Source organism: Passer domesticus, chromosome 16 (genome assembly GCF_036417665.1).
Source record: "Passer domesticus isolate bPasDom1 chromosome 16, bPasDom1.hap1, whole genome shotgun sequence".
NCBI lineage: Eukaryota > Metazoa > Chordata > Aves > Passeriformes > Passeridae > Passer > Passer domesticus.
The window spans coordinates 1,390,250-1,418,247 of record NC_087489.1 but is presented as its reverse complement, the minus strand read 5'-3'; the positions used below and the strand labels follow the sequence as shown (position 1 = coordinate 1,418,247).

General features: G+C 55.7%; 1 protein-coding gene across 2 annotated transcripts; it reads right to left on the bottom strand.

Moving 5' to 3' along the window:
- Window positions 1-18: 18 nt before the first annotated feature.
- L3MBTL1 (L3MBTL histone methyl-lysine binding protein 1) lies at window positions 19-27,600 on the bottom strand. 2 transcript variants are annotated; one of them, XM_064391027.1, is made up of 23 exons: window positions 27,461-27,600; window positions 20,810-20,999; window positions 20,429-20,591; window positions 18,123-18,346; window positions 17,309-17,453; window positions 17,048-17,177; window positions 16,287-16,410; window positions 15,618-15,705; window positions 13,501-13,592; window positions 12,795-12,899; window positions 11,922-12,057; window positions 11,326-11,426; window positions 10,198-10,349; window positions 10,036-10,112; window positions 9,568-9,653; window positions 8,904-9,014; window positions 8,545-8,659; window positions 8,259-8,358; window positions 7,172-7,369; window positions 6,839-6,885; window positions 5,995-6,152; window positions 5,302-5,364; window positions 19-4,412 (listed from the first exon to the last, which is right to left on the bottom strand). In XM_064391027.1, the coding sequence occupies exons 3-23, from the start codon at window positions 20,562-20,564 to the stop codon at window positions 4,278-4,280; spliced, it is 2,523 nt and encodes an 840-aa protein (XP_064247097.1). In that variant the 5' UTR covers window positions 20,565-20,591; window positions 20,810-20,999; window positions 27,461-27,600; the 3' UTR covers window positions 19-4,277. The 2 variants fall into 2 exon arrangements, with proteins under 2 accessions (XP_064247097.1, XP_064247096.1); XM_064391026.1 differs by lacking the exon at window positions 27,461-27,600 and having other exon boundaries at window positions 11,326-11,417.
- Window positions 27,601-27,998: the final 398 nt, after the last annotated feature.

The following is a 27,998-nucleotide window of genomic DNA, read 5'->3' as shown; positions in this document are numbered from 1 at the left end:
TCCTGCTTCACAGGCCTCTGTTGCTCACATTCGTTTATTATTTTAAAACACTGACAAAACACATCACACCATCATCTATATATATAAATTTACCTTTGTACCAATATAAATTTATATATATAGAGCCTTTAAATCTCTGTACATTCAGGACACACAGTTCCAGAATAGCTGCACTGGCTACAACAGAAGGATTTTCATTATGAAAACACAGAGAGGAGGCGCCGATATCAAAAACACACAAAAAAAAAGAAATTAAGAAAGAGTGCAAAATGAATGAAAGTGCAAAAAAGCTTTTGTTGTCATAATCACACTCCCTCCACAATATGGTCCCCATTCCCCCTCCGAGTACAGTGAGCCTCAAGCCCCAGAGGGAAGGGCTAGGCTGGAGGAAGGGAGCCAAGCTGCAGCCCTGTCTTTCCCTCTCTGCATCGAGGAGCCCTCCTGGAGGATGGAGTGAGGAACCCGAGCGGCAAAGTCACACTCCTCTCCTGGCTCCCTCTTCCAACCTCATCGCACCCACGGGCCCAGATGTGTCCCTGTGGGCAGCAGCTGCCAAAAGCCCCCAGCCCTCCCAGACCAGTGCAGGGTGCTTTTCTCTTCTGACAATGCTTGTGATTGCCACGGAGAGCAGCAGAGGCAGGCGAGGGCGGGCAGCTGTGCTCTGGTGGGGCAGGCACAGCCGCCCTCCCTGCTAAGCTCCAGGCTCTCATGGAAATGGAGACCTTGGCTCACATTGTCCCAGTGCTGCCCATTTCCACTGGCAGGAGGAAACAGTTTCCCAAGAGGCTGCAACTGCTCCCACACACCCAGAGTCAGCCACAGACCAGCCCCCCAAGGGGACACCCCATAGCTGAGGCTGGAGCACGTAGTGGGACTTCTCTCATGTCTCAACACCAGCTGCAGGGGCAGGAATGGCAGAAACACAGACTTGGGGACCTCCACTCAGAAAAACATTCAACTTGAAGAATTCTTCATTGACTTAGAAAAGCTGGCTGCAGCCACAACCCTCAGAAAGGCTCCAGAGAACCTGTGAGCCAGACCCAGCCCACTGTCCTCTCTGGCTTCTTAGTGACACAGCAGTAAATGTCCCTGTGAGGAATCTGGTCAGGCAGCAGGGGAAGGACAGAAAACTTTGGTGCTTCTGCCTCGGTCACAGCTGTCCTTAACAGTCCCTGAGGGGGGACTTCCACTCAGTGCTCTGTGGGGTTGGAGGACCTACCAAGGCCAGGGGTGCCGCAAACTCCTTCTTGCTGCGACCAGGGCCTCCTTGCTGGGATCAGGGACAACTGCTCACAGAGGACACGTCACATGAAACCCTGGGATGGGTGTCTGCTGCCTCCACAGCCCCAGAGACCCCCATCCTAAAACAGCAACACATCAACAGCAGGGGAATGGTATCATGGTACTCCCACAATCACCCATCCACACGTACACGATGCTTTGGGTTTGGTTTTAAAGGACACAGAAGGTTATAAGTTTTAACAGTAAATAGCCCTTGACCACCTACAAACCCTGTAACTCCCTCACCCAGATAAATCCAGCAGCTGTGTGCCCTACAGGTACATCAGCCAGAGAGGCTGAGGAAGTGATGCTCAATCCAGCAGGTGTGACAGCCTGCCATCTCCCCCCCCCCTTCCAGTGGGACTGGTGCTCCTGACAGCTGCTCCCAGTGGGGAGCTGGGCTCCAGCTCTGCAGCCAGACCCCCCAGACAAGGGGCAGCACCCTGGCAGTCCAGTCCAGGTCATGTCTGTTTCCAAGAGGGAGGTGAGGAGAGGCCAGGGCAGGTGGTGCCGTGGCTGGCACAGTGTGGGGATGCACCTCAGCCTGTGGGGCTGGTGCCCAGGCAGAGCACGGCTTGGCTGCACCCAGCAGCACAGCCAGAGCCAGTGGTGCTGGTTGTACCCAGCCCTGGAGGGCAGCCAGGGCTTGGCTCATGGCTCCTCTTCCCTTTCTGAGCTCCTCACCACCTCTGCTCTCATAGACAGCCCTGTGAGACACAAGGCTCTCCCTCCTTCACAGTAGCTTCAGATCTGATGCCTGGGCAGCAGCTCCTCTCCTAGGACCCTGGAATGGTGCTCATTCCCTTCCCCAGCAGGAGAAATGATTTCACATCTGGCAATACAGCAGATGAGAACAGGATACTTCCTAAGATGGGTCCTTGCAATCTCAAGGGCTGTGTCCAGTGTGAGAGAGCCTTTTCATTCCAGACCACACCTGGAAAAGTCTCAGCACCATTCACAGCCTGGGCTGAAGGTCCCAGGCCTCGTCCTCTTCTGCCCCAGCACACAGTTGCCCAGAAAGAGACTGTCCATCAGCTGAAGAGACCAACCTCCACACCACTTCCTGCACATGAAGGGTGGCTCGGAGAGTGACTCTGGGACCCAGGGACACAGCTGCTCCTTCCCACTCCCTCTCTCCACAGCTGGCCACACTGCAGCGCTTGAAAAGATACAAGGACATTAAAAAAGAAAGGAGAAAGAAAGCTGCCTAGATCAAACCCAAGCAATGACAAAACGAAGGCATGGACAAGTTGCAAGTCCTGTGGGAAGAGCAAGCAGCAGACGTTTCAAGGGCAGGTCAAACCTGACCCCAAATATTGAATAACAGAGTCAAAATGCTACATTTCCATGGGAAGCCTCAAACAGGTTGACCCAGATGTGACAGTAGCTCCCAAGGCAGCGCAGCTCCAGGACACATTGCTGGTGCACTTGCTCACACCTCTGCATCCCTGTCTTTGGGCACTGGGAAAGGGGGGAAGTTGTTTTATTACTGGAATGTCATTGTTGGGAATGGGAAATGAAGTGGACCTGGGACTGGGTCCCTGGGCAGATGGCCATCTGGGCAGGTGGCCATCCTCCAGCACTGCATGGCCAGCCCCTGCTCCGACAGCTCCCACAGAGGTGTGCCAGGGTGATGGACCACGGAGAGCAGTGTGGGGACTGCCAGGAGGCACAGGGGCCTATCAGAAGCTGCTGGGCTCTGCCAGGACCCCCAGGAATGTTGGTTTTTCTGGCTCTGCAGCCCTTTGGTCCCTCCTCCATCACAAGGGACAGTGTTACATGAGCATTCCCAAACTGCCTGTGGCCCTGTTGGAAAGGTGCTGTGCTCTGAAAAGGACAGAAACAAACCAGCTAAGTGCTGGATTTCTTTGAGCTCTGCAAGTAAGGGATCCAGGGACAGCAGAAGATCCTGCTCTTCAGACAGCAAAACCCAGGCGCCTCGTGAGGGCAAAGAGTGGGGAGAAGGCAGCTTGGCAGAATTGACTCAGCCAACTCAGGAACCCCTTGCGAAGCAACTGTGGATCTGCCTATTGGAGCAATGGATGCTTCTTGTCCTTGGCAGCTGTCCCCACCCTAGAGAGGGCCTTGCTCCTAATACAAGGACCAAAGAGGGCACAACTTCCTTTGTAGAGGACTCTTTAATAGGTGGAAGGGGAACAAGCTATCCAAGGATCCTTTCTCCCAGAGAAGTGCTGGACAAAACAGTCTGAAGTGCAAGAAGAAATGGAGCCTTTTCTGCACCCAGCCAGCCCTGGCCTGGCAGGGCCCTGGGGCTGCTGAATTCCAGGAAAGAGGAAGAAAGCACAGACGCTGGTCATGGGCAGAGCAGCTGTCAGAACAGCTGCTCCCTGAAGGGGCAAGAGGTGGCCACTGGTTTGCAGTGCAGTGCAGGGGCAAAGCAGTCATCAACTGGCCTTAAAAAGGGAAAAAGAATTCAGAGATAAAGGCAAAATGAGCAGAAGCTCCTCAAGAATGTCCCTTGGAAATGGTGTTAGCACAAGTACCCCCAGAGGATCACAGAGAGGGAAAAACCCCAGATCTCTCCCAGCTGCTGAGCAAGGGCGAGAGCAGCCTTTAAGTGGGTGTGAGCATGGACGCAGGCAGGCAGTCCCTCCCCTGCCTGGGTGACTCGAGCAGCTGCCAGCCCCCACTGTGACACCCTCCACAGTGCTCCCCAGCCCTCAGCACCCCTGACCCGGGGCACAGGGTCACAGGGACCCAGGCACAGCAGCACACAGTGGGGGCAGCTGTGGCACCAAGATGGGCCAGTGCCACCCCCACCCTCCTTCCCTGCAACCGCCCCCGAGGCCTGCGGCTGCACAGGGCAGCGTGCAAGGAACAGGATGGGAGGTGGACTGGTGGGACAGGGATGTGTGGCACCCGGGAGGACACGAGCAGGACGTGACAAGCTGCGTTTGGCTGGGGGAATCTCTGTCCTGACCAGACAGTTTGGCAGCACCAGTGATGAGGGAGGGTCCCAGCTGGGCCAAGAGAAGTCACTTTAAGGTGTCATCGGCGTTCTTGAACATGAGGATGGCATTGTAGATCTTGAGTGCTGGGCCCAGCTTGACACTCATAATCTTGACGATGTCAGCCTGCGTCAGCAAGAGGAACGCCTCGCCGTCGATCATCTGGGAAGGAGAGCAGGGACAAAGGCACTACTGCAAATCTGGGCTGGCACTCCTGGGGACGGCCAGCACCAGCACGACCGGGGCAGAAGCCACAGGTGACCCCAGAGACCAGGGCTGGGCCTCCCCAAAGCACTCCCTAGGGAAACCCCAGCTGGCAGTTCATGTGCCCAGGGCAGAGGGGGAGAAACCCTTCCAGGGGCCATCCCAGGAGCCCACACTGCAGCCAGGTTGGGATTCTGTGCTGGAGCCTCACCGGCACAGCACAGAGCCACCACAACCTGCTCTGGGCAAGCAGCCATCCATTCCCTGCTCCAAGGACCAGCACTCATGGACACTGCCCTGGCTCAGCTGTGCCTGCCCAAGCACCCTTAAAGCACAGAGGCCCTTCCTGGACAGGCTGTGACCGTGGCTGTAGCCAGGGTGCCCAGGATCAGCCCTGGGTGTCAGAGCCACCCCCACCACATCTGCCCACAGAGGGTCCAAAAACGCTGACCCTGACAGGCAGCAGTGCTGGTGAGAGGGGCAGAGGGGGAAGGATGAAAGGGTGAGGAGGAGCAGCTCCCCACAGGAGGCAATGGTGCTCATCAGGCTGCAGCACCATCCTCCTCCTGCCCCCCTCCGCATCCCCTCAAAGGATGCCCCCCATGCTGGGAGAACAGGGCAGCACAGCTCCCTGGGTCTCAGCACTCCCTCCTGCCCCACAGGGACACAGCCATGGCTGCACCCCCCCATGCACTGGGGCTGCAGGGCAGGACCACTGCCAGGTGCTGGATGTGCCCTCAGCATCCAGCAGCAAGCCACTGCAGGAAGGCCACTGGCCAATTCCTCCCAGCCTTGGTGGCAAACAGCTGTCCTTGAGCACCTGCTCTTGTCCGCCAGCCCTTCTCACCTCATCCTTGAAGAGCTTGGCTTGGTCCTCACAACCCGTCAGAGTCTGCACAAAGCTAAAAACCTTGGAATAAATGAGAGAAATGTCAAGACAGAGCAATGTTTCTGGCTGCAGACCCCCCTGAGCCCACATCCTCACATCTGGAGCCCTGCAAGGTGCCACAGGGCTCTTGGGGCAGAGGGTGCAGTTGCTTTGCCCTGCCATGCCACAGCCTGCCCCGGGCCCCAGGCACAGGCACTAGCCTGAGAGGGGCACCCAGGGGTCACGGGGACACCAGGGGATTGTTAAGATTGGCTGAGCCCTCTGAGATCATTGAAGCCAACCACTGATCAGCACTGCCAAGGCCACCACTAAGCCATGTCCCCACATGCCACATCCACACAGCTTTTGAACACTTCCAGGGGTGGTGACTCCACCACTGCCCTGGGCAGCTGTGCCAGTGCCTGAGAGCAGGCAGGGGCTGCTGGGGCTGGTGCCAGAGCTCCTCTACCTATCAGGCCTCAACAGGGGTCACCATGGCTGCCCAAGGAAGTGAACAAAGGTAACAATGTCTGCAGCAGACCCCTCCTCTCCAGCCCAGGGACGTGGCCACTGAAGTGCCTGGTGGTGTGCCACAGTGCTGCACAGCCAGCAGCGTGCTCCCAGCCACGCTGGCACATCGGGGCCAGCACAGAGCTGTCCAAAGCACCTCACCTCATCGATGGTCCACTTGGCCACCGTGGCCGCTGTGATGCCAGCCACCCCTGGCAGCAGCTTGCAGTGCTGCTCCCAGCACAGGGACAGGGAGCGGTCGGGGTGGGCGGACAGGGCGGACATGAAGAGCGACTGGTGCACATTGTCTGAAGAAATAGCTGGGGATAAAGCACAACGTGTGACACGAGGTAAGAGATGAGAACATCTCTTGCAGGTATCAAGAGCTAGTGGCTGTCCCTTGAGTCAACAGGGTGTCAGAGTATCCAAGTGTTTGCTTAGATGAGATTAGGGATCCTGGGAAAAGAAGTTGAGACAAGCTTGGCTTTGACTTGTTCTCATGACCTTTAATCATTCATTTTCCACTCACTCCCAGCAGTGAGGTAGGTGGCAGGACAGCCCATGGTGAAAGGGATGCTGGATGGAATACACATCAGGCATCTGCTTGTCTGCATCAGAACTAAATGCCAAGCCAATATCCAGCATCAGTTTCTGTGTGGCAGCAATAATTTGGCAGTTCACAACCACACTGAAATTTTGGGCACAACTTCCCACCATCCCTGTCTGAACAGGACAAAGCACCACAGAAAATAAGTGCCATAGAGAGGATCCTAATTCCATGCTCTAAATCACTCAAAGACTCCCAGGCATAACCCCAGAGCCAAACTGAGGGAGCTTTGTGAGGCCTGGCACAAGGCGGGCACGTCCCTTATCCATGGTCAGCTCTGGCAGCTGACCACAAGCCCCTCACTGGGGCAGACCAAGGGAGACCTGTCCCCAGCACCGCCCCCCAACCCAGCTCCTCCAGCCTTGCCCTGCAGACACCATGGCAGAGGATGGCACTTACTCTGGAAGTCTTCCTGCTGGATCTTCCGGTACTTGGGAGGTCTCCCTCTAAAGAGACAGGAAGACTGATGTCCGGCTGGGCTGGGACCAGCCCCAGGGCCCTCCTCCCCAGAGCCCAGAGCAACACCTCAGCAGTGGGAGCAGGGACCCCTTGGGCCCTCACCCGAAGGGCTGACAGCCAAAGCCAGAAACCGTGGCAAGAGAAAGCGAGAGAGGTGCCGGCAGAGCTGCAGCACCAAGGCCGAGGAGCCCCTGTGGCCTGGTGACCCCTCCAGGGCGGGCGGCAGTGGCACAGGGGCCCTCCCCACGCGGGGCTCGCTGGCCGTGCCCCTACCTCCCGTGGTGCCGAGATTTCTTTCGCTGAGGGAAACCCATGGGGCTCCTCTTGCGCGTCGAGGCCTCGGTGTCAGACAAGTCGGCCTTCAGCCTGCCCTGGTTCTTCTCTGCCAGCGGGCACCCTGAGAGGCAGTAATGGGCTGTGAACCTCCCCGTCACATGGCCTGAGCCATCGCAGCCCGGCGTGGGGCACTTCCTAGAGAACAGAGGGGACACAAGCGTTGGGCCCAGCTTGGAGCAGCACCGGGGGACGAGCCAGCAGGGCCACCCTTCTGCCCTCGACCACAGGCAGCCATTGCCCTGGCCATGGAAGGCAGAGGAAAGATGTGCTGAGCCAATTCCTGTGGCCAGGCTGCTGGGGGCAGGAGCAGGGCACAGACAGTCCCTCCAGGTAAAAATCTTGGCCCTTTGCCATCCCTGCAACCCTGGGCAAGGAGCCTGTGTGCTGATTGAGCAGCTCATGGGGGCTCCCAGAGTCTCCATCTTCCCTTGCCCCCACAGGCATCCAGACCAGCCTCACAGCAAGCAGTAAGTGTGTGCCAGGATTGTGGCCAGCAGAGAAACCCCCAGGAGGCACACCTGCCCTCCCCATCCTCACGGATACTCCACCATACTGGCTCTTCCTGACACCAGCCTAGTGCTGGGGCTGGCACTAGACCCAGCCTGACTTCCCTTGGAAAAGACCCCTCAAGTGACTGCCTGAGCTGGAACCATGCACAGTTCCTTCTTGGGACTTCCCAGCTCCAAGCCTGACAGGGAAAGGCATCCAGGAGGGGTGGGGGGAGCAGCGTTCTCACAGCTGGTGTCAGTGAACAGCATCTCTCCATAGCCCACAGGTGCCCGTGGTGGGTGGGCACACAGGACACCTCCAGGGGCTCTGGGGCTGCAGGACAGGCACAGGAGGGGCTCACAGGGGTTACTCCAGCTGGGGTCCTGCTGCTGCCCCAGGGCCTGGCCAGGTGTGGGTGAGTGCAGGGAAAGCCTGGGTGCTGGTGGGGGTGGCAGGAGAGGAGGAGCAGAGGAAGAGCTGGCCTGGCCCGGCAGGGAAGAAGCTGTGCCCCTCCAGGCTGTGCCAGGGAGCTCACCTGTGATGAAAGCTGTACTTGGAGCTCTTGGAGTGAGGGATACTCTTGCAGCCCAGGCTTGGGCAGCCCCCATGGGCAGAGGAGGCTGGTTCCTTTGGCCCTGCAGCCAGGGGAGAGGAACAGGAGAAAGGCTGTCACGGCTGCAAGCCCAGGCAGAGCCAGGGCTCTGGGCTCCCTGCCTGCACCAAACAGGGAGGGCTTTTCCAACTGACAAATCCATGGAGTGGCCTCTCCTCTCTGCCCATTCTCAGGGCACAGGAGGAGCTGACACAGGTGCAGCACTTACTGAGAGGAGGCTGCAATGGGTGTCCTGTTTTTGAGCACCAGCCCATGGGATGGATGTCCGGATGATCTGCATCAATCCAGAAATCATACACGTGGCTCCAGCCATCAAAATGGACCTGGGGAAGCAAGCAGAGGGGTCACCCTTCAAACGCCAGCACACCTCTCTGAGGAGCTCTGGAGCCCTCCTAGTTGAGAGCAAACAGCAGGGTAGAGCTGAAGTGCAGCACAAGGCTCTCTCCACCCCTGGAGCCAGGCACTGGGACCTGCCCACACCTGCACACTGCCAGTGAGCTGGGAAGGGCAGGAGTGAGCCACCACCGTGCCTGGACACAGGCTCAGCACTGATGCTCCAGCACTCACCTTTATCCTGTGATCTTCCACGTCCTCCACACTGGCCACTCGGATGAAGGAAGGAGTCCTCCTGTCCACTGCCTCCAGCTTCATGTTGACCAGGAAGCCGTGGGGTGGGCGCTGGAAGAGCCCAGTCAGGGGGAGCAGGGAGCTTCAGGCTGCTGCCCCCTCAGCAGCTTTCCCAGCACTGGGTCCTCCATGAGCCCAGCTCCCAACCCTCGCCTGGCCAGGGAAGAGCCATCCCAGCTCACAGTGGCAACAGCAGAAAGCAGAAACAGTCTCCCTGCATTTGAGCTGTCTTTAACAAGATGTGCCCCAGGGAAGAAGGTCTCTAAGAGACACATTTTGGGGATCTATATTGCAATTACACTTGGCTGGACATGGCTGCTGGTTGTACAGTTTGAGACAAAAACTAATCAAGCAAACCTAAATTATTTTCCATCACTCAGCTCCTGTTTAGCTGAGGGCACAGTCATACTCCTCATTTTTCCCAATTTTGAACTATTTGCCCAGGACAGCCCTGACTTCTGAACCCTGAGTGTAGATCCAAAGCCTAGGCCTGTGGCAGGAGAATACAGAGCATCACTGGACGTGTTACAAAAACAAAGACCTGACAAAGAAGAAAACCAAAATTCCTGCCCAGGTGGGGTAGAGCAGATGACGAGACACTCACCACTTTAAAGGCCCAAGCTGGGACAGCAGATGCTCCAGTTTCTTTCAAATACTTTTCCCAGGTGAAGTTGTCAGGATCAGGATAATCTGGAAGGGGGAAGATGCAGAAGGTGAGACATGCCTGCAGGAAGTCAGAAAATACCCCAGAATGCCCCACTGCCTTCGAGGGCCAACCAAGTCTGCTGGGCACACGGGAACCTGAGAGACACCAAGAAGTGCTGCTATTTCCTCATGGACCATGAAACCCACAGTACAAGGAAGCAGAAACAGCTGGGTGTGCACAGACAGCTGGAGTCTCCTCGTATCTCTGAGTGGAGACTTGGCCTAACACAAGCACCATGCTGCACCTGAACATGTGTACAGGAGCCTTGGCAGGAAGTTTGTGTCCCCAGGACCCCCATGCCACCCTGGGAAGCCTGTTCCCAAGGGGATACACTCCCAGGCTGCACCTGACTGATGACTGACTCACCTTGAGGAGGTGTGAGGGGTTTGCCGTGCTCATGACACCATCCAACTGGGTGGATGTATGGACTGCTGGGATCACACCTAGAAAACATACCCAAGCTCTTACACAGGGCCCTCTGTGGGTGTCTCCCCAGCAGTGGCCTCCCAAGAGCCTCTGTGCACTTACCAGTAGTCATAAGTATCATCCCAGTTGTCAAAGTGCACCAGAAAGCGATTGTCCACCACGTCAGTCACTGTGGCAACACAGATCAGGGAAGGGTTCATGCGGTCCACGGCTTCGAGCTTCATGCCCACCTTGAAGCCTGGAGAAGCCTCGTGCTGGCAGGAGAGAGGAGCAGGGCTTTTTCAGAGCTGCAGCCCCAGCTCCTTCCTCACCACTGCCTGTGCCTGCTGCCTGCCCAAACCCTCCCGAAACCAGACCCTGTCAGGCTCCAGACAGGCCTGGGACCACTCAGGCTCCCAGCTGGGCAGTGTGCTGCCGTGCAAGGAAAGAGGAAGTGGGCAAGTAACTCAGCTGGACCACACAAAGAAAGAGGAAAAGTGATCTTCAGACCCTTAGGATCTTCTATAACCAGTAAATTCCAAGAAAAAAATCCTCCAACTGATACTACTCCTGCTTTGTCCCAAAACACTTGTTTGTGGGCACAGTCAGCAGTGGCCAATGCCTGAGGCATGGCAGGAGGAGCTGGGATGGGGCACTTCTCCCCTCCTTGCTTTTATTTCTCAGATCCAGATTCTGTGCAAAACATTGCATCACACACACCGGTGGGGTTGTTGCAGCAATGAACAGCAGGGTTTAGACACAATAAATAACTAGGAGAGGCTGATTTGCCAGTAGGGTGAGTTTCCTCTGCAGCTGACAAAGGAACAATCAGCATTTTCATTCTCCTATATTCCCACTTTCTTTACCTAAGTTTCCGTGTGAAAAAAAATAGGCAGACAAATAAACAACAAAGATACAAAGATTATACTTATGAAACATGAAGTGATATATTTTAATCAAATAATTATTGAGAATAGCAGTTACTTCTCCTCATCAATACTTCACATTTAATTGCCCATGAGATCAACCTGGTTGAAATAGAATCAGACCACGACCAAGTCTGGGCATATCAAATGAGTGCCCAAGCTACAGATCCTGAGCAACAAAGTGTGCCACAAACTCCTGACTCTTGAGCACTGTGGGCTTGAGGGATCTGGGATGGACAAAGCAAAGCCCAGTGTTGCTCAGCTGGAGGGGAAGGATCGCATTTGAACCTGTAGGCTCTGGCAGGAAGGAGATGCTGCTACTCACAGTGTTTCGGACCATGAAGAGGTGCTTAGGAGCTGCCTGAGCCTTTGTTAACTTCAGGTAGTTTGTCCAGCTGAATTCTTCTTCCTTATAACCTACAACCCCTCAGGAAGAGAAATGAGAGAGTGAGTTCACAGCCAGGAGGACATGAGGGTGAGCCTGGCCATCTCTGACCCCCTGTCACCCTGCCAGCACATCCTGCTGTGGGCAGACAGGATCTGCAGCAGCCCTGGGATGCCCAAAGCCCATGGCTGAGGGCTGATGGGTGGTTTTGAAGGGGTGTTAGGAAACATGAGCAGTGCAGTGGAAATGCAGAGCACAGCTCCTCCTGCCTGCCCTGGGGCACAGCTGGTGGCTCTGGGAGGTCCAGAGCATCAGGGCTTTGCTGCAAAATGTGAGCAAGCAGCGAAGGCTGCCTGAAATGTTGTCCTGTGGAACTCCACCAGTACAGCAGCATCCCTCCATGGCCCCATGGAGGAGATGGGGAGGAGATGGCACTAGGGGAGCCACCCTGTCCCCACCTCAAGCTTGACACTTGGCCCACTCTTCATCCCCCTCCTTCAGCAGGACCCACCACCCGAGCTGAATTAACTCCTTACCTTTGGGGGGCTGGAGTTTGTGCCCTGTCTCCTCAAACCAGCCAGCAGGGTGGATGTCAGGGGAGTCAGCATTCAGCCAGAAGTCGTGGCACTCAGAGTAGCCATCGAAGTGGAGCCGCATCCGGTAGCCACACACCTGCCAGCGGGGAGGGAGGAGCAGGAAAGGGCCATGGAGACCTGCTGCTGTCCCCGGCTGAGCATCACACCTCCTCCCACACACCAGCTCAGCATGGGCCACTTTGGGAAGCCAAAAGTTAACCACAGGCCAGTGCCCAAACTGGGAGGCACAAACCAGTCCCAAAGGGTGACCAGCATGGGATAAGGTCAGTGCAAAGGCTCCACAAGCTAGCCCAAAAAAAGGATGTTCAGGCTAGTGCATTAAATGTCATGGTGGAGCACCTTGCTGGATCCAGCAAGTGCACAGACTCCTTTTTCTGCAGCCTAGGAAGCTGCTGATGCAGGGATTTTGGCTAAATGCCACACTGGGGAGCTCTGCAAGGCAAGGCTGGTTCAGCTGCCACGTGGCTGAATGGAAAGTGGATCTGCATGGACACAAGAAGAGCAGTGGGATGCCTCCACACCCTCCATCTCAAGGGCTCAGACCTATCTCAGGGACATTAGCTGTTGCCATCACCACAATCCCTCCCTCCCCTGCTGTGTCAGGGTGACAGAGACCAACACAGCTCCACAGTGCTGTGTCCTGTCACTCCAAGCTGGCAGGGAACTCCCTGCTTGTTTGCCTGAGGTGCTGGAGCAGCAGCTCATCTCCTGCAGTGACAGGCCCTGTCTCCTCCAGGGGCCAGCTGCCCCAGAGCCTGTGGCTGAGCATGAGCCAGGAGGAACCAAGGAACACAGGCACTGGAGGCTCCTTACCTCAGCCACTGTCAGGATGAAGTACATGGATGGGTGCTGTGGGTCAATCCCCTCCAGCTTCATCCCCACTTTAAAGCCATTCTTGTGCTGGGAAGCTACTTGGTACTGGAAACAAAAATTAAACTACAATGTAAAACCAACACAGGGAGTTGGGTCTAGAACCCACCAGGGGGACAACCACCAGGCAATGGCAGCTGCTGGGACCAAGAGGCTGTGGGCCACAGGTTATGTTGTCATCCAAATTTTAATTTTTTCCCATAGAAAAAAAAAAAAACCAAAACAGTGTTATTCCTCCTTATGGATTTACATCTCTTGCTATTGGCATGGTAAGGTGTCCCTGGGGTAAAAGCTGCAGCAGGGGGAGCAGGACACAGGCCTGACTTGTTTGCAGCACAGCCTCAGGAGAACCCACCTGGCTTCCAGGAAGGGCTGGAAAGGCTCCACCACCCTGCCAGAGTCACAGCAGTGTCCTAGGCAAAGGTGGGGTGTTTGGGATGGGGCCAGCACCTGCTGGGGAGTGGGACCCTGGGCAAATCAAAACTGGAGGCTGCCCTGTCACTTCCAGCTGACAATGGGAGCTTGGCTATTGCTCAGAGTCCCGCAAAACAGGGAAGCAAGGAAGAGAGGAGAAGGAGAAGGGGTGGGAAAAAAAGGGAAAGAAAAGAGAAGATGAAAGAGGGAAAAAGACAGGAAAATCCCAACTCACATCCTGGAAGAGATCTAAAGGGGCAGCGACAGCTTTCTGCTCCTCCAAGTAGGACGCCCAAGACCAGCCTTCTTTCTTCTCCTCACTGGCACCTGAGCGCAGCACAAACGCACACAAACGCTGCTGAGGGGCTGCTCCAGCCCCGCCCCACTCTCACACAGGGTCCTGCATCCCTGCACAGCTCAGCGCCATCCTGCCAGAGCCCCTTCTCCAGCAAACCCGGCTGGGGCAGAGCCAGGAGCCCCCATGACCCCAATGTCCTGAACCATGTCCTAGTAAGGCACCTGGGCTAGTGGAACCATGACAGGGCGTGGAACCAGGTGGGCTTCAAGGTCCCTTCCAATGAATCTGGGATTCCAGGGAGCATGAGGGACAAGCCATCAGGACACCAGACCTGACCAGCCCCTCTTCCAGCCAGAACACCTCCCATGTCCACACAGGATGAATTTGTGGAAGCCAGGATCCATGCACAGGTCTGGGAATCATTCCCAGCTGCAAGGGGCTCCTGGACAGTCAAACCAGCAGCAGGTTCACATGCCAGCTCTGCCATCCTCTGCTCTGAGACAGCCACCTGAGCCCCCGTGGGACAGCCACTCTGATGTGGAAAGGCCACTCTGATGCCCTACAGCTGTGTTTACCCACAGGACAAAGACAGCACTGTCACTTCATAGGCAGGGAGGTGACCCTTCATGCCTTTGAGAAGGCTACAAAGGCCTTGCCCAAGACCTCTGAGACACAGCCCAAGCCTCTTGCTCTCCAGCTTCGTCTTCCTAATTTGCAACAGGTGAAGGGATTCCAGGGGTGCTGTGCCTATTCCAGTGCTGAGGAATTCCCACATACAGATTAGCTATGGCAGACAGCCTCAGGCAGGGCAGGCTAGAAATGCAGGGGAAAACCAGACCAACTCCTTCCTCCTTTGGGCTTAGGGGAAGAGGAGATGGAAAAAAACCAGAAACTTAGGGAAGAAATTAAAGGTGAACTTCTGTGAGTAAGGTGACTGACCTTGCTTTGCTGGCATGTTCAGAGTGAAAAACATTTTTACTATTCCTTAGGACACAGAAAAAGTGCCAGGCATGGCTGGGGAATCTGTGAGTACAAGTTCTGCACTTCTGGGAAATGAAAAATACACCAAGAGTCAGAGGATACACTGACTGCTGCACTGAGGCATCCAGGTGTGTATTTTGTTTGCTGAAGTACTTCTAAAATAAGAGAAAATAAAATGCTGAACTAACAAAGCTCATCACTGCTTACTTGTATGCAGCAGGGAAGGTTACAGGCTCAGGGCTCAGAGTGAGAAGCAGGTATAAGACCTGAGATTCCTTTTTAACTGTAACATCAGGGGTTAATGACACCTGGCCCCTGCCACTGTCCCTGCACTTGATTATGGAGAGGAGTATGAAGTTGGAACAGTTTAATTTTAAAATTATTTTGAGTATGACTTTCAGTACTCAAAGACAAAAGGTTTCCCACAAATGTTTATTTTCAGTGTTTCCCAAAGTCTTCCTTGACACTGCAGGGAAAAAACCAACCAAGCAAACACTGCATCCCTCAGCTTGTCTCCTTTCCTTCCATGTTGACAGCTCTGCTTTTGAGATCTCTGATACAGTTCCAGAATAGATCCCCATGGGATGAGAAAACCCCAATTCACATGGCCTCAGTGGCACTGCACCTGCATGAGCAGCTCCCAAACTTGTGAGCTCCTGATGCCACGAGGGAAGTTCCCCGTGAGCCCATCCCAAGGAGGGCAAAGCCACACGTGGTGCAGTCCTGTTAGTGCTCAGGACAGTGTCCCTGGGAGCAAACACAGTGTCCATGAGCCAGTAACAAACTGAGCTCCCGAGGGGAGGGACAGGAAGCTCTGTCCAACACGGGCCAGTGCTGTGTCCGTAGGAGTGCCCCCTTCCCATGGAGAGAGAGAGAGGAAAGGAGAGAAACAGAAAGAGACAGAGAGAGCAGGATCAAGCAAGCAGAGGAGCTCACAAGCCTTCAGGACCACGTGCCAGCACATTGCAGTGGGTGTTTGACCCTGCAGCAGCACCCAAAGGGCCCATCCCTGCAGGGGGACCCCCCAGCCACAGGAGCAGTGCTCAGCCCACAGCCCACCCCGCTCTCCGTACCGTGCTGGCTCCCATTCCACGCCTCAGCCTCCAGATTGCTCATGGCAGAGTCTTCCACTGAGCTTTTCCTCTCTTCCTGCTTTTCCTCCTAGACATGAGAGCAGACAGAACAGAACCCAGAGGTTTTTGGCTGTGTGTTGCATCCTCACACTGCTGCCCAGGGCCATGGTGCACCCTGACAAGGTCCACAGTGTGGCCAGTGCCTGGCCCAGAGATGGACTGCCAGAGAACCTGGTGATGGGAGCTTGCAGGGGCTTCAGTGCTGACTGGCAGCAATCACACCTCGACTCAACCTGCTCCTGTCAGGGCTGGCAAGCAGAGCTTCCTTACCTTGTCAAACTCTCTCCCTTCCCCAGGACACCCAGCACACAGACAGACACTCCCCTACTTCAACCCTTTGGTGGTCTGGACTCAAGAGAGCCACTGAGAGCTGTCAGTACCCACAGCTGAGCCTGGACACTGGCACTGCCCAGGCCTCAGTGCTCCACATGCCAAACAACCAGCCCAGTGCCAGGAGCCCTCACCTCCACACATTCAAGTCTTTTTGGCATTTTGGCCAACCTGTTTCCCTTTTGACCTGCAGCTGACAGAGCCCTAAGCAGCACACAGGGCTGGCCTCCAGCCCCCTGGACACTGGCTGCGCCCACCCCCTCCCTGTCTTTGTCCTACCATTTGCTCAGATTCATATTCTTCCTCCGAGGGACTCTGATAGTCCTTCCTCTTTCGTTTCTTCACAGGCTTGAGGATTTCAGTGGCATTGGTGCTGCTGGCAGAGTTTTCCACAATGACAGACCTGCACAGAGGGAGGGAGGGCCAAGCACTGCAGCCAGTGCAGCACGGTGACACTGCCTGGGGTGTCAGTAGGGGAGGGGCTGCTGGACAATGACTGTCCCCCCATTTCTTATTCACACCACCCACCCCCCCTGGGGGGGATGTACACATACAAGTTGCAAGAGTCAGAGTCAGGTACAGGCCAGAGTCACCCTCACACACTTGGGTGTTAGAAACCTGAAGTCAGGGATTAATCAAAAGGGATCTAGTTTAGTAGCAGGGCTCTAAGCTGCACCAGAGATGCTGGAGAACAAGTCCTCAGAGTCCCACACTGGTCAGGAGTAGGGCTGGAAATGCCCCTGTGAGCTGTGGCCTTCCACTGCTGCTCAGCCTGGAAGCCCCCACTGCAGCAAGCTCCTACTCCAGCACATATGTGTTGATGAGGCCACAAACTGGGCAGGAGAAATTCTGGCTCCCATGCTTGGTGCTGTTCCCTCGGGCAGTTTTCCTTCCCCAGCCTGCTTCCAGAACAAGCAGAACACGCGGACCCCCAGCACCTGCCGGAGGCAGAGGCGCTCCCACCCCGCGCTGGAGCACGTGGAGCAGGGCAGGGAGGGAGGGCAGAGGCATGGACGGTGCACAGACCCCCCTTCCTTTACCTCTCCTTGAACTGCTGGTGGCAGTGCTCGCTGCAGAAGCCCCTGCCCTGGCGGGCGCCGTCCCACGCGTGTCTGCGGCCGCAGGTGTCGCAGTGGCACAGCCCTTCTGCCGCGGGCTGCTCCGGCACGTCTGCGGCAACAGCAGCAGCAGTGAGGCACACGGAGGGACAGCAGGCACGGGAGACATTCGCCTCGCCCACAGAGACACCAGGCAGCGTGGCACTTGTACCCACCCCACAAGTGCCACCACGGTGTCCTTACCCTGAGCCGCAGTGGGATTGTCTCTGCTGGGGGGTGCCACCTCGGAGTCCCCATCTTTCTCTGAGTGACCCTCCTTCACAGCTTCCACAGGAGGCATCTTATCAGCACTCACCACCTTCAGCGTGCCGTACTCATTTATCCGGAACTGGCATTGAATGAAAAGCAAGGAAAAAGAGCTCAGCAGGACAGACATGCAGCTGGTGGTTGTTCTGAAAACGAGGGACAGGGATGGCCATCAGTGCATCTGACAAGAGGACAACTCTTCTGAGCACAGAGGTGAGCCAGCACCTCAGGCCCTGTGAAGGCGCCCTGCCTGCAGCCTGTGCTGGGCACTCAGCTGGAGCTGGCAGGGGGGGCTGGAGGATGAGGTGTCCTGAGGCTGAGCAGCAGCTGAGAAATGGGTGAATCTTCTGCAAGCTGTCATGCACTGAGGGTACCCCTGAGGCACCTGCTGCCAGAGCACCACAAGGCTGCTGCTCCCAAGGCGAGGGCAGGAACTGGGGCAGAGCCAAGTCCACAGCACAGTTTGGAAGGGAAGATGTCCTGCATAGCATGTGGCACCCCTGTGCCTCCTTGCTCAGGGCAGAGCTGCTGCAGCCCCACAGGAACCTCTGTGAGCTCTGTGCTAAGCTCCCAGGATGGCAGGGCCACAGGGATGGGGCAGGAGAAGAGCTGGAGCAGCTGAGGGGTGCAGGGGGGCCATGGCACATCCTGGTGCTCCCTGCCTGGCACAGGCTGAGGGATTTACAAGCACAAGCAGCTCAAGTGGCGACAGGCAGAGGGCTCAAACCCAGTGGCCCAGGACTACACTTACCCGCAGGTTACTCCCAGGCAAAGTTGCCACCCCATCTTTCCACTCCAGCACACGGACTGTGCTGCAGGTCTGCACCCCACTGATCTGGGGAATGACAGCAGCTGTGATGGGCTCGTTCCCTGCTCCCCTGTCTGGCCTCTCAGCCCCCGTGCTCCTCTGGGGCTCCCGGGGGAATCGCTGGATTTCTAAGGTGCTCGTGGGAAGGTTGATGGCAGTGGCGTTTGCTTGAGAAAGGAAGAAAGGAGACAAACAACCAGAGGCAGACACAGAACACTTCACTGATGCAAACAAGGCTCAAAGGCAGCCCAGGATCCCAGAGGACATGATCTCCCACGTGAGGGCTCTGCTGTGGGCCAAAGCACAAAGGAAGCAGAGTGATGCAAAAAAATCTGCAGTCAGTAATGGCTCATGCTGGGGGTGGCACCAACACTATCCACATTCAAGGGTTTCTACTTCAGCCTGATCTCAGACTGTTTCTGTGCCTAGCATGCCCTGATGTGACAGGAGTTTGCTCCTGGACTGCAACTTCCAGTTTAGTTACATTTCAAAGGAACACATTGTGCAGCCCAGGGCCTCTGCAGTGAGAACTGAGACACCAGGAAAAATTGGGAGATCTGCTTCTAGAGAACACCCCTGATCTCACCTAACACACAACCATGCTTTGCTCAAACCTCCTAGAAGACACCAGTCAGCTGCACTCAAAATTGTCCCAATTTTCAAGAAGGGTAAGAAGAACCACCCTGATAATTACAGGCCTGTCAGTCTCACTACAGTGCTTGGTAAAATTACGGAGAAGGTTATTCTGGGAGTTACTGAAAAACACTGGAGAGACAACACAGTCCTTGGTCGCAGCCAACACAGGTTCACAAGGGGAAGTCCTGGTTAACCAACTGAATTTCCCTTTATGGAAAGGTCACCCCACTAAGCTGCCCAAGCAAAGCCAATAGATGTGATTTTTTAGGATTTTAGCAAAGCCTTGAGGGTACTGCCTCTCACAGTACCCTTCTGGACAAAGAGCCCAGTACAGAGCTCATCCAGTCCTGTCCACTGGCTCTCCTGCAGTTGGGCTCAAAGCCTTACAGGAACTGGGTGCACATCAGACTCGTGGCCATCACCAGTGGGGTTCCCCAGGGTTTAGGGTCAGTGCTCCTCAATTTTTGATAAATAATCTGGATGCAGGGATTGAATGTCCATTAAGTAATTTTATCAATGACACTAAATTAGGAGGAGCAGTGGACACCATTGAGGGTAGAGAGGCCTTACACAGAGATCTGGAAAAACCAGAGAGCTGGGCAATCCAATCACCACGTGCATGAAACAAGAGTAAGACCTGGATTCTGCACCTAGGATGGGGTAATCTTGAAAAATTGCATGCCTTGGGGAACAAGACTGGGGAGCTACCGCGGGGAAGAGGCTCAGGGGCTTTGGGCTGAGGGCAAGTGGAACAGGAACCAGCAGTGCCCTGGCAGCCCCAAGGCCAGCCCTGCCCAGGGGACATCAGGGGGTGACTGTCCTGCTCTGCTGTGGGGCAGCCTCACCTCCAGTCCTGGGGACAGTTTGGGCCCCTCAGCACACAAAGGACAGCTGAGAGCTGGACTTGTGTCTGGAGGAGGGGACCAGGATGGTGAAAGGTTCAAGGGCAGGACTTGGGAGGAGCAGCTGAGGCCACCTGGCCCGTGAAGCTGGGGGGAGAGAAGCTGAGGGGTGACCCCACTGCTGTCTGCACCTTCCTCTCAGGGAGCAGGTGCTGATCTCCCCCTTCTGGGAGCAGCAATGGACCCCAGGAGATGGAACAAAGCTGCCTCAGGGGAGGTTCAGGTGGGACATTAGGAAAAGGTTCCTCTCCCAGGGGCTGCTCCGTGCCTGAAGAGGCTCCCCAGGGAAGCACCATGTTCAGGGAGTGTCTGGGACAACATTTGGTCCTTATGGTTTCATTTTAGGAGGTCCTGCCAGGAGCAGGGTTTTGGACTCATTGATCTTTAGGGATCCTCTCCAGCTTGAGCTATTCTGGGATTCCCTGCTAATGCAGCAGTGCAAGAGCCCACAGCCCTGCAGAGCAGGCACCAGCACACTGTGCTGCCCTGGCTCAGGGCCCCTCTCTCTCACATCAGGGCTTCAGTTTAAAGCTCAGGAAGATTTGATTGACCACAAACAGTCCAAGTGATGTGTGATAGCCACAGAGAACATCCAAGATGGCAACAGCAGCTTGGCTTTGCCTCCCAAGGTTTGGGAGGAGCACAGCTCCACAAGGAGCGTGGGCTATCCAGGCTGGGGAGGCAGCAGTTGGAGGGGGCTGCTCCACATACCTGGTATGATGAAGGCAGTGGTGGGCAGGTGGGTGCTCTGCACCGTGCTCTCAGTGGTGACCACGTGGACACTGACCTCCCCAGCAGCACTGCCCTTGGTGCTCCTCACCACCTCCATCTCCCCCCTGCTGTCCATCACCTTGCCCGGGCACACAGCGAGGCCCTGCAGGGCAGCAGGGAAGAAATCAAGTTTGGGTACCAGTATAAACACAACAAATGAGTGAGAATGTGACTGCACAGGATGGTCTCTTCCAGCACAAACCCCTGCAAGATGCATTAAAGGTCCACTGAACCCACATGAAGGTCACAGCTGGCACCCATGAAAGCCCCTGTTGTGAGGTCCCAGCTCAGAGCCTGCAGATGCTGAGGGCTTTTTCTCACCTGGCACCACCATAAGATGGCAGGAGCACAACAGGTCCACCACAAGCTGCTCCTGGCTCCCACGGGGGCCCACAATGCTCCGACAGACTGTGACTGAGGGCTGCCAAATCCCACCCTGGAGCAGGCAGAGCTCCCTGTAGGTCTCCTTCCTGTTCTCCTGCTGGAGCGGCACCCTTGATCTTCTAACTGGCTGCAAGAGAATTTCACAAGAGACAGGAGTTACTGGGGGTGTGAGGGGGGGAACTTGATGTCCCTGTATCCCTGAGATTCTCACAGAGATGCTCAAACTGTCTAGCCATGAATCTCAAGGAGGAAGCAAAGTGTCAGGGCCTCAAGGGCACGACTGGCCCCCTCTGGCTGTGACCATGGGCCCAGGGGCTCCAGGATGCAGCAGCACCCTCTCCAAAGCACCTGCTGCCAGGATGGAGGCAGGGCTAGAGAGGACCATGGCCATGTCTTGGCCCCTCCTGATGCAATTTGAATTTGAAAGGAAAGACATCCATGCGGAAAACAGGATACTCATTTTGGTGAAGCAGGGTTAGCTAAGAACTGGGCTATAAAGGACAAAGTCTGGAATTTTAAAACCTGAGACATTCAGATAAAGGTGTTACAATCAGAGGGCACAGAGTGGGATGGTGTGATCACATTGAGGGGAAGATCTACTCCCAGTTCTGTCTGGTTTGTGACCAGAAACACCAGATGGTCAGCTGGCAAACAGCACAGACCTTTCAGGCTCTCCAGGTGCAGAAAAGCACTGTTAAGTGTCAGGACAGCTGAAGGAACTGAGAAACTAATCTGGACAACAGACTCCAAGTGAAAGCCAAAATGAATTTAACATCCAACCTGTTTCAGTGCTTCCTAATATCCAGTAGGAATCTATCTGCTTTTTTTGGCATTTAAAACCAGTCAATCCTTGATTTATCATTGGGTCAAATATTTAAAGCTCAGCTCCTCATTTTGTGGGAACTTTTGCCTTTTTTTTACAATTCAAACAGAATTTGGGACTGGAAATGCCTGGAAAGGAAGAGATATAACTAAGCAGTGCTCAGGCTGGTGATGCTCCACCTGAGTTTCTCACAGTCTGATGTGAACACAAAAGCAAATATTTGCTCAGGAAATGCGAAGCAGTAGTCAACACTATGGTTTGATTTTGGGTGCCAGGAGCAGGGACTTGGACTTGATGGTCCTTAGGTGTCCCTTCTAGCTTGAGATATTCTGTGATTATGGTTTGCTCTCCACATCCTTACAGGACTAGGCTGATGCTGTGGACACTGTGAGCTCAGGGTGAACAGAATGAATTTGGATTATAGACTGTGGTGCTTGTCCTTAAACTGGAAAAGCTAAACAACTTTAGATTGAGGCCTTAACCTCCAGACAAGCCTTCCTCAGCAGCCTCCTGGGAAAGGCCTCACTGCAGCCAAGGGCATGTCCCAGCACGGGGCAGCCCAGCTCAGAGGGCTGAGAGCTCTCCAGGAGGCAGAGGAGCCCATCCAGCGCACAGCCCTGCCCCGCTGTTGGCTCAGTGATCTTACAGATCCTCTACAACCTTAACAATGCCACCATTCCACCACAAACTGTGCCTCCTGTTCCCCTCTCCCATCCCTCAGCAGCAGTGAGTGCTTTCCCCAGCACCTCTGGCTGGAGCAGCTTCTGTCCTGCTGGTGGAAACCTCTCCCTAACTCTTTGTCCCAGCTCCTGCCCTTTGAGCACACATGGAGCACAAATTCTATTCCAAGCCCAAAACTGTTTGAAGGCCACACATGAGCAGCAAGAACGCTGTTGGTGTGAACTTGTAAGCACACTCTTGCCACAGCAGAAATTCAGCAGCTCCCAGGGCTCTCCCACTCTTGGCAGGGGCTTCCATGGTGTCAGACAACAATTTACCACCAACACCGCTCCCGTCAGCCAGAGCACACTCCGGTAAACGTTCAACTCAGCATGCCTGGGGTGACCCCCACAGCCCCTGGACCATGGCACAACACCCAGAGCTCCATCCCCACCTGGGGGACTGAGCATCAGGATTGGAGGTGTTGTTTGCAGCTCAGAGTTTTTTAAATCCTGGTATAAAACCCCCTGGAAGGACACTAGACGAATCAGTACTATTCCAAATATAACATAAACACAAATCTTTTGCTGTAAAAAGTGTTTCCCAACGAGTGAAACCACCATATAAAGATACAAGTATTAGTAATAATCCAACTACCAAAAATCTTTCTAAAAACAAAACATTTAAAAAACTTCAATCAAATCCTATCTACAAATCATCAGCTGATTCCCCAATAATTCAAAGTTTTAGAAATTGTTAGTAATAAACTCATAACCTCTGTTGTTTGTTTTCTATAAGTAATACCAATAAACAGTAACTATTGTTAATATTACATAAATGTTTAAAAAATATTAACCCCTTCAAACACTTACTACTAATATATTAATTATATAATGTAAATTCATTAGTTTTTGTAATAAAAACAACCTGCTGTGAAGTATCTCAGGTCAGGTGTGCTACACAAGGAAAAGGGGCTCAGCCACAGCCACGACCTGCCCTAGCACCCCTGCCACAGCAGGAGAAAGGCACCTTGATAACCCTGCTCCTCCTGGGAGCAGAAAAGAGGTCATGGAGGGGATGCCCACAGCTCAGACAACTCTGGTGGCCTCAGCCCCTGGAGCCAGAGCCCGGGCAGGTACCAGTGCCCTAGGGATCCCTCCAGGGGGATCCTGCAAGCCCTGGAGCAACCCCTATCATCACAGGGTAATTCAGGAACCTCGGAGGTCTGTAATTCCACCTTCTGCTCCCAGCAGGGTGGGATCACATCAGGCTGCTCAGGGCTTTACCCAGCCTGGTCCCTATCCAGCCTACGAGCATGCAAATCTGCAAATTAGCACAACAAATAGGAAACCAAACTCACACTTTTCCTTGGGTGTTAGGAAAAGGTTTTAACTCCAGAGGGTGGTCAGGCATTGAACAGGCTCCCCAGGATAGCTCCAGGAGCATTTGGACAATGCTCTCAGGCACGGGGTGGGATTGCTGGGGTGTCTGTGCAGGGCCAGGAGTTGCAGCAGGATCCTTATGTTCAGGTTATTCTATGATTTGTTCTGCTGATTGCCCTGGATATTGAACAAAAGCCTTTATTTATCTTTTTTTTTTTTTTCAGCTGCTGTCTTTAAAAGCTTTTGGTCTACACATGTCCCAGTAACATCTGATAAAGCTCTGCCCACCCAGACAAACCAGAATCAGGCTGCTCAGCAGCCTTCAACCCCCCTTCCCCAAGCCAGCTTTTAAGAGAGTAACAGTGGAGCTGCAGCTGTTTTGGCCTTAACAGTGAGGCCCTGACCTCTCAATTTTTCCTGATATTGGGTGTAACTCCACATCTTACAGAGGGTGCAGGTGAGCCCCACTCCTCAGCCAGCAGCCCATCCAATCCACAAGGACTCCTCACATTCATTCCTTACTTCTGCCTTCTGCTGAGGGACAGCCAAGGATCCCCAGCTGGAAAAGCCAGGAAGGAGGAAAGCCACCCCAAGAAACCCCCACACACATACACGCGGTCCCTCCAGAGAACACCACAATGTGTTGGCTGGAAGGTGGAATTTTTCAAGACAATTCTCATCTGGGAGTGCTTTGCTCGCTCCTGGAATCCCGTGCTCCATGTAAGGGGAGGGCTGTGCACACGGAGAATGTCTGCAGCCAGACCCCACCAGCCCACTCCAACCAGTTCTGACAGCAGGATCAGTCTCTGAACAGGAGTCTCTGTCAGAGATAAACCTTCAGGCTCAGGAAACAAAGCATGAGCACAGAGGAGGGGTCCATGCATGGCCCAGCAGGGAAGGACATCAGCACAGGATACCTGAGTGTGACCACCCTGAGCACCTGAGAGAGCTGGGGACACCAGGCTGGGCACACAGCCACACGGAGCAGGGACACAGGCACAAAACACACACTTAGAGGCAACCAGGATCACTGGCCCTGCTGCTCACAGAGGTTTAGCTGGTCCAGCAGGGATTGCTGGGTGTTGGCACAGCCACATTCTGGAGCAGTAACCCTGGGGCTGGCAGAGCATCTCCAGGGCTGCTGTACACTCGAATTTCCAGCTCTGCCACAGCCTCACACTCACCCTCACATTCACCCTCACCAAACCACAGCAGAGCCAGGGAGTGATCCATTCCTTGGGAAGAGGAGAGACATGCTACGTGCGACAGGCCACAGAGGAGCATGGAGAGAGCAGCTCCCGGCACGGAGCCACTGCACAGCCCCTACAGCGTTTACAAAGCATGGTCTGCTCGAGAGAGGTGCTTCTGTTCATCACAAAATTGGCTTGAAGTACTCTAATTCAAACAATATTGATGGGTATTCACTTAGTGGTTTCTCAGAATTTTAAATATTCCTAAAACCTGCACGGTACATGCTGGGGGCTGCCCAGCTGGGATGAAAGGTCCAACTGGACACCAGGATGCCCATGGGCCAGCAGTGTGCTCCTGCAGCAGTGCAGAACAGCGTCCTGGGCTGCACTGGGAGCTGTGTCTCAGCTGGCAGAGGGAGGGGATCCTTTCCCTCTGCTCCACAGCAGAGAGGCCAGCCCTGGAGTGCTGGGCCCAGAGCTGGGCTGCCCAGTACAGGAGAGGGACAGGCTGGACAGAGTCCAGCACAGGGCCGTGAAGGCAATGGAGGGACTGGAGCATCTGTGCCATGAGGAGAGGCTGAGAGAGCTGGCACTGGCCAGCCTGGAGCAGAGCAGGCTCAGGGCATCTCATCCCTGGGGATAAAAACCTGGGGAGAGGCTGCAGAGGAGACAGGGCCAGGGACAGCTCCAGGGGCCTCGGGCACAAAGTGACACACAGGAGGGGCCCTGCGAGCTCAGGAGACACTTGTGCACTGGGAGGGTGGCCGAGCACTGGTGCAGGTGCCTGGGGAGGTGGGGGAGTCTCCATCCCTGGAGAGACTGAAAAGCCACCTGGACACATCCTGGGCAGCCGGCTCTGGGTGGCCCTGATGGAGCAGGGGCTGGGCAAGGTGACCTCCAGAGGTGCCTCCAGCCTCCCCCAGCCTGAGATTCTGTAAATTATTTTTTTCAGGATTTTCCTCAGCCATAACAGAGAATTTCCCAACCTTGCCATCAGCTGAGATATGGATTTTTAATTACCTCCAGTGGCAAAACTGAGCGTTTAAGAAAGACCACCAGCTGGGATCATGTTAAAACTGCAAGTGGCATACCAGAGCACTCAGAGACCTGCGGGGCTGAGAGCTGCTCCTTTAGATCTTCCCCTGTCTTCTGGCATTGTCCAGGGCAGGAATTTAGGAGACTAATGGCACTGCAGAAAATATCTGCTTTGTAAATACACAGGAGCACTCAGGAACACCCTTGGCACAGGTAGGTGGCCCAGTGGAGAAAGATGATCACACACTTCTTCCCTTCCAAATTTGACTGCTGCTTCAAAGCCAGGAGCAAATGCCTCCTCTAAAACAAACCAGGGGCCACAAAGTTCTGCACCTGGGTTCTTGAGCAGCATGGTGAGGTTTGGAGTGGGCCACGGTATTCATCAACACCTCAAAACCAGATGAAATGTCCTTCTGTGCAGTAAGAGGCTGTTACACATTTCAAAAGAGCAAACAGATTCTGTGGAAATGGAGGTCAGAGAGAGAAGGGCAGTAAAGCAGCAAGCTGCCTTCAGCTTTAGGTTCAGAAATGGACAACAAAGGAGAGACACTCAGGCTGGGTGTCACCTGCTGTCCCCAGGAGTTTCACTGTCACCAGGACCAGCTTTCAGGCCTGTGGATCTGCTCAGACCCACAGATGGGGAGGATGAGCAGTCATCAGCGATCCCATGTGCCACTCCAAAGGGGTGGAGGTGGCACCATCCAAGGCCAGCAGGCAGCCTGAATCCTGGGCACTTCTGAGGGGGACAACCGGGACTGTCACACCCACCTCCCACTGCCCCCGAGAGCACCAGCCCCACTCACCACCCAGACCTGCACACTTCGATATTCTTTCACACTTATAAGGAGATGGAAACATCTAAACAGGATGGATACCTGACCTCAAAATATTTCCAATTGCCCAGTGCTTTATTTTCTTTTATAACTACTAAAGAAATCCAGGTAAAAACTAGTAAAATCAATCCAGGACCTGTCCTGGACCATGTGGAGCACCCTGCGCACAGCCCGGGCTGTTTGTGCACTGCTAGGCTGGCCCAAAGCGCAGCACGCTGCAGGGCCCCGTGCAGGGCTGCAGCGCTGTCACCGCAGGCTCGGGACAGCACCTGCTCGCCCGCTGTTTGACAACACCCCAAGAGGCGCGGCCCGCGAGGCTCCCGGGGCAGCGCGGTCCCTGCGGGCCGGGCCGGGCCGGGCCGGGCAGCGCCGGGCAGCGCCTCGCAGCTCGCAGCGCGGGCGGGACGCGAGCCCGGCCCGGGCCCGCAGCGTGGCGGTGTCCGGGGGGCAGCGGCGGCCCGGCCCGAGCCGGCACACCGCTCCCGCAGCCCCGGCCCCCCGCTCCCCCCGCGCCGCTCCAGCCCCGGGGATGTGGGCGCTGTCCCCCCAGCGCCGGGCCCGGCCCCGCTGGCCCGACCGGGGCCTCGCCCGTGCGGGCAGCGAGCTGCGGCGGTGCCGGGCGGGGCCGCGGCGAGGGGCCGGCGCTGCCCGGCCGCGCTCCTTACCTGCACCCGGGCGGGCGCTGCTGCGAGCCCCGGCGGCGCGGCCCGGCCCGGCCCGGCCCGGCCCGGGGTGCGGGGGGCGCGGAGCGGGAGGGGCGCGGGGCCGGTCCGAGTGTGCGCGGGGAGCGCGGGGAGGGGGCGGCTCAGCCGCGGCGTCGCCGTGGAAACGCGCGGGGCCGCATCCGCAGGGCCGCGCTCAGCCCCGCCGCAGCTTTTCGGGGGGATGCGGGAAAGGGGGGCGTCGTCATGGCAACCGCGGGAGCCCCCCGGACCGGCCGGGACGGGGAGCACAGAGCCACGGGGCGCTGCTCCGCTGGGCACGGGTGCTGCGGGTGGGCTGGAGCCCCTCTGCTCTGGGACAGGCTGGAGAGCTGGGGGTGCTCACCTGCAGAGGAGCGGGCTCCAGGGAGAGCTCAGAGCCCCATGCAGGGCCTAAAGGGGCTCCAGGAGAGCTGGAGAGGGACTGGGGACGAGGGGTGGAGGAACAGGACACAGGGAATGGCTTCCACTGCCAGCAGGCAGGGTCAGGTGGGATATTGGG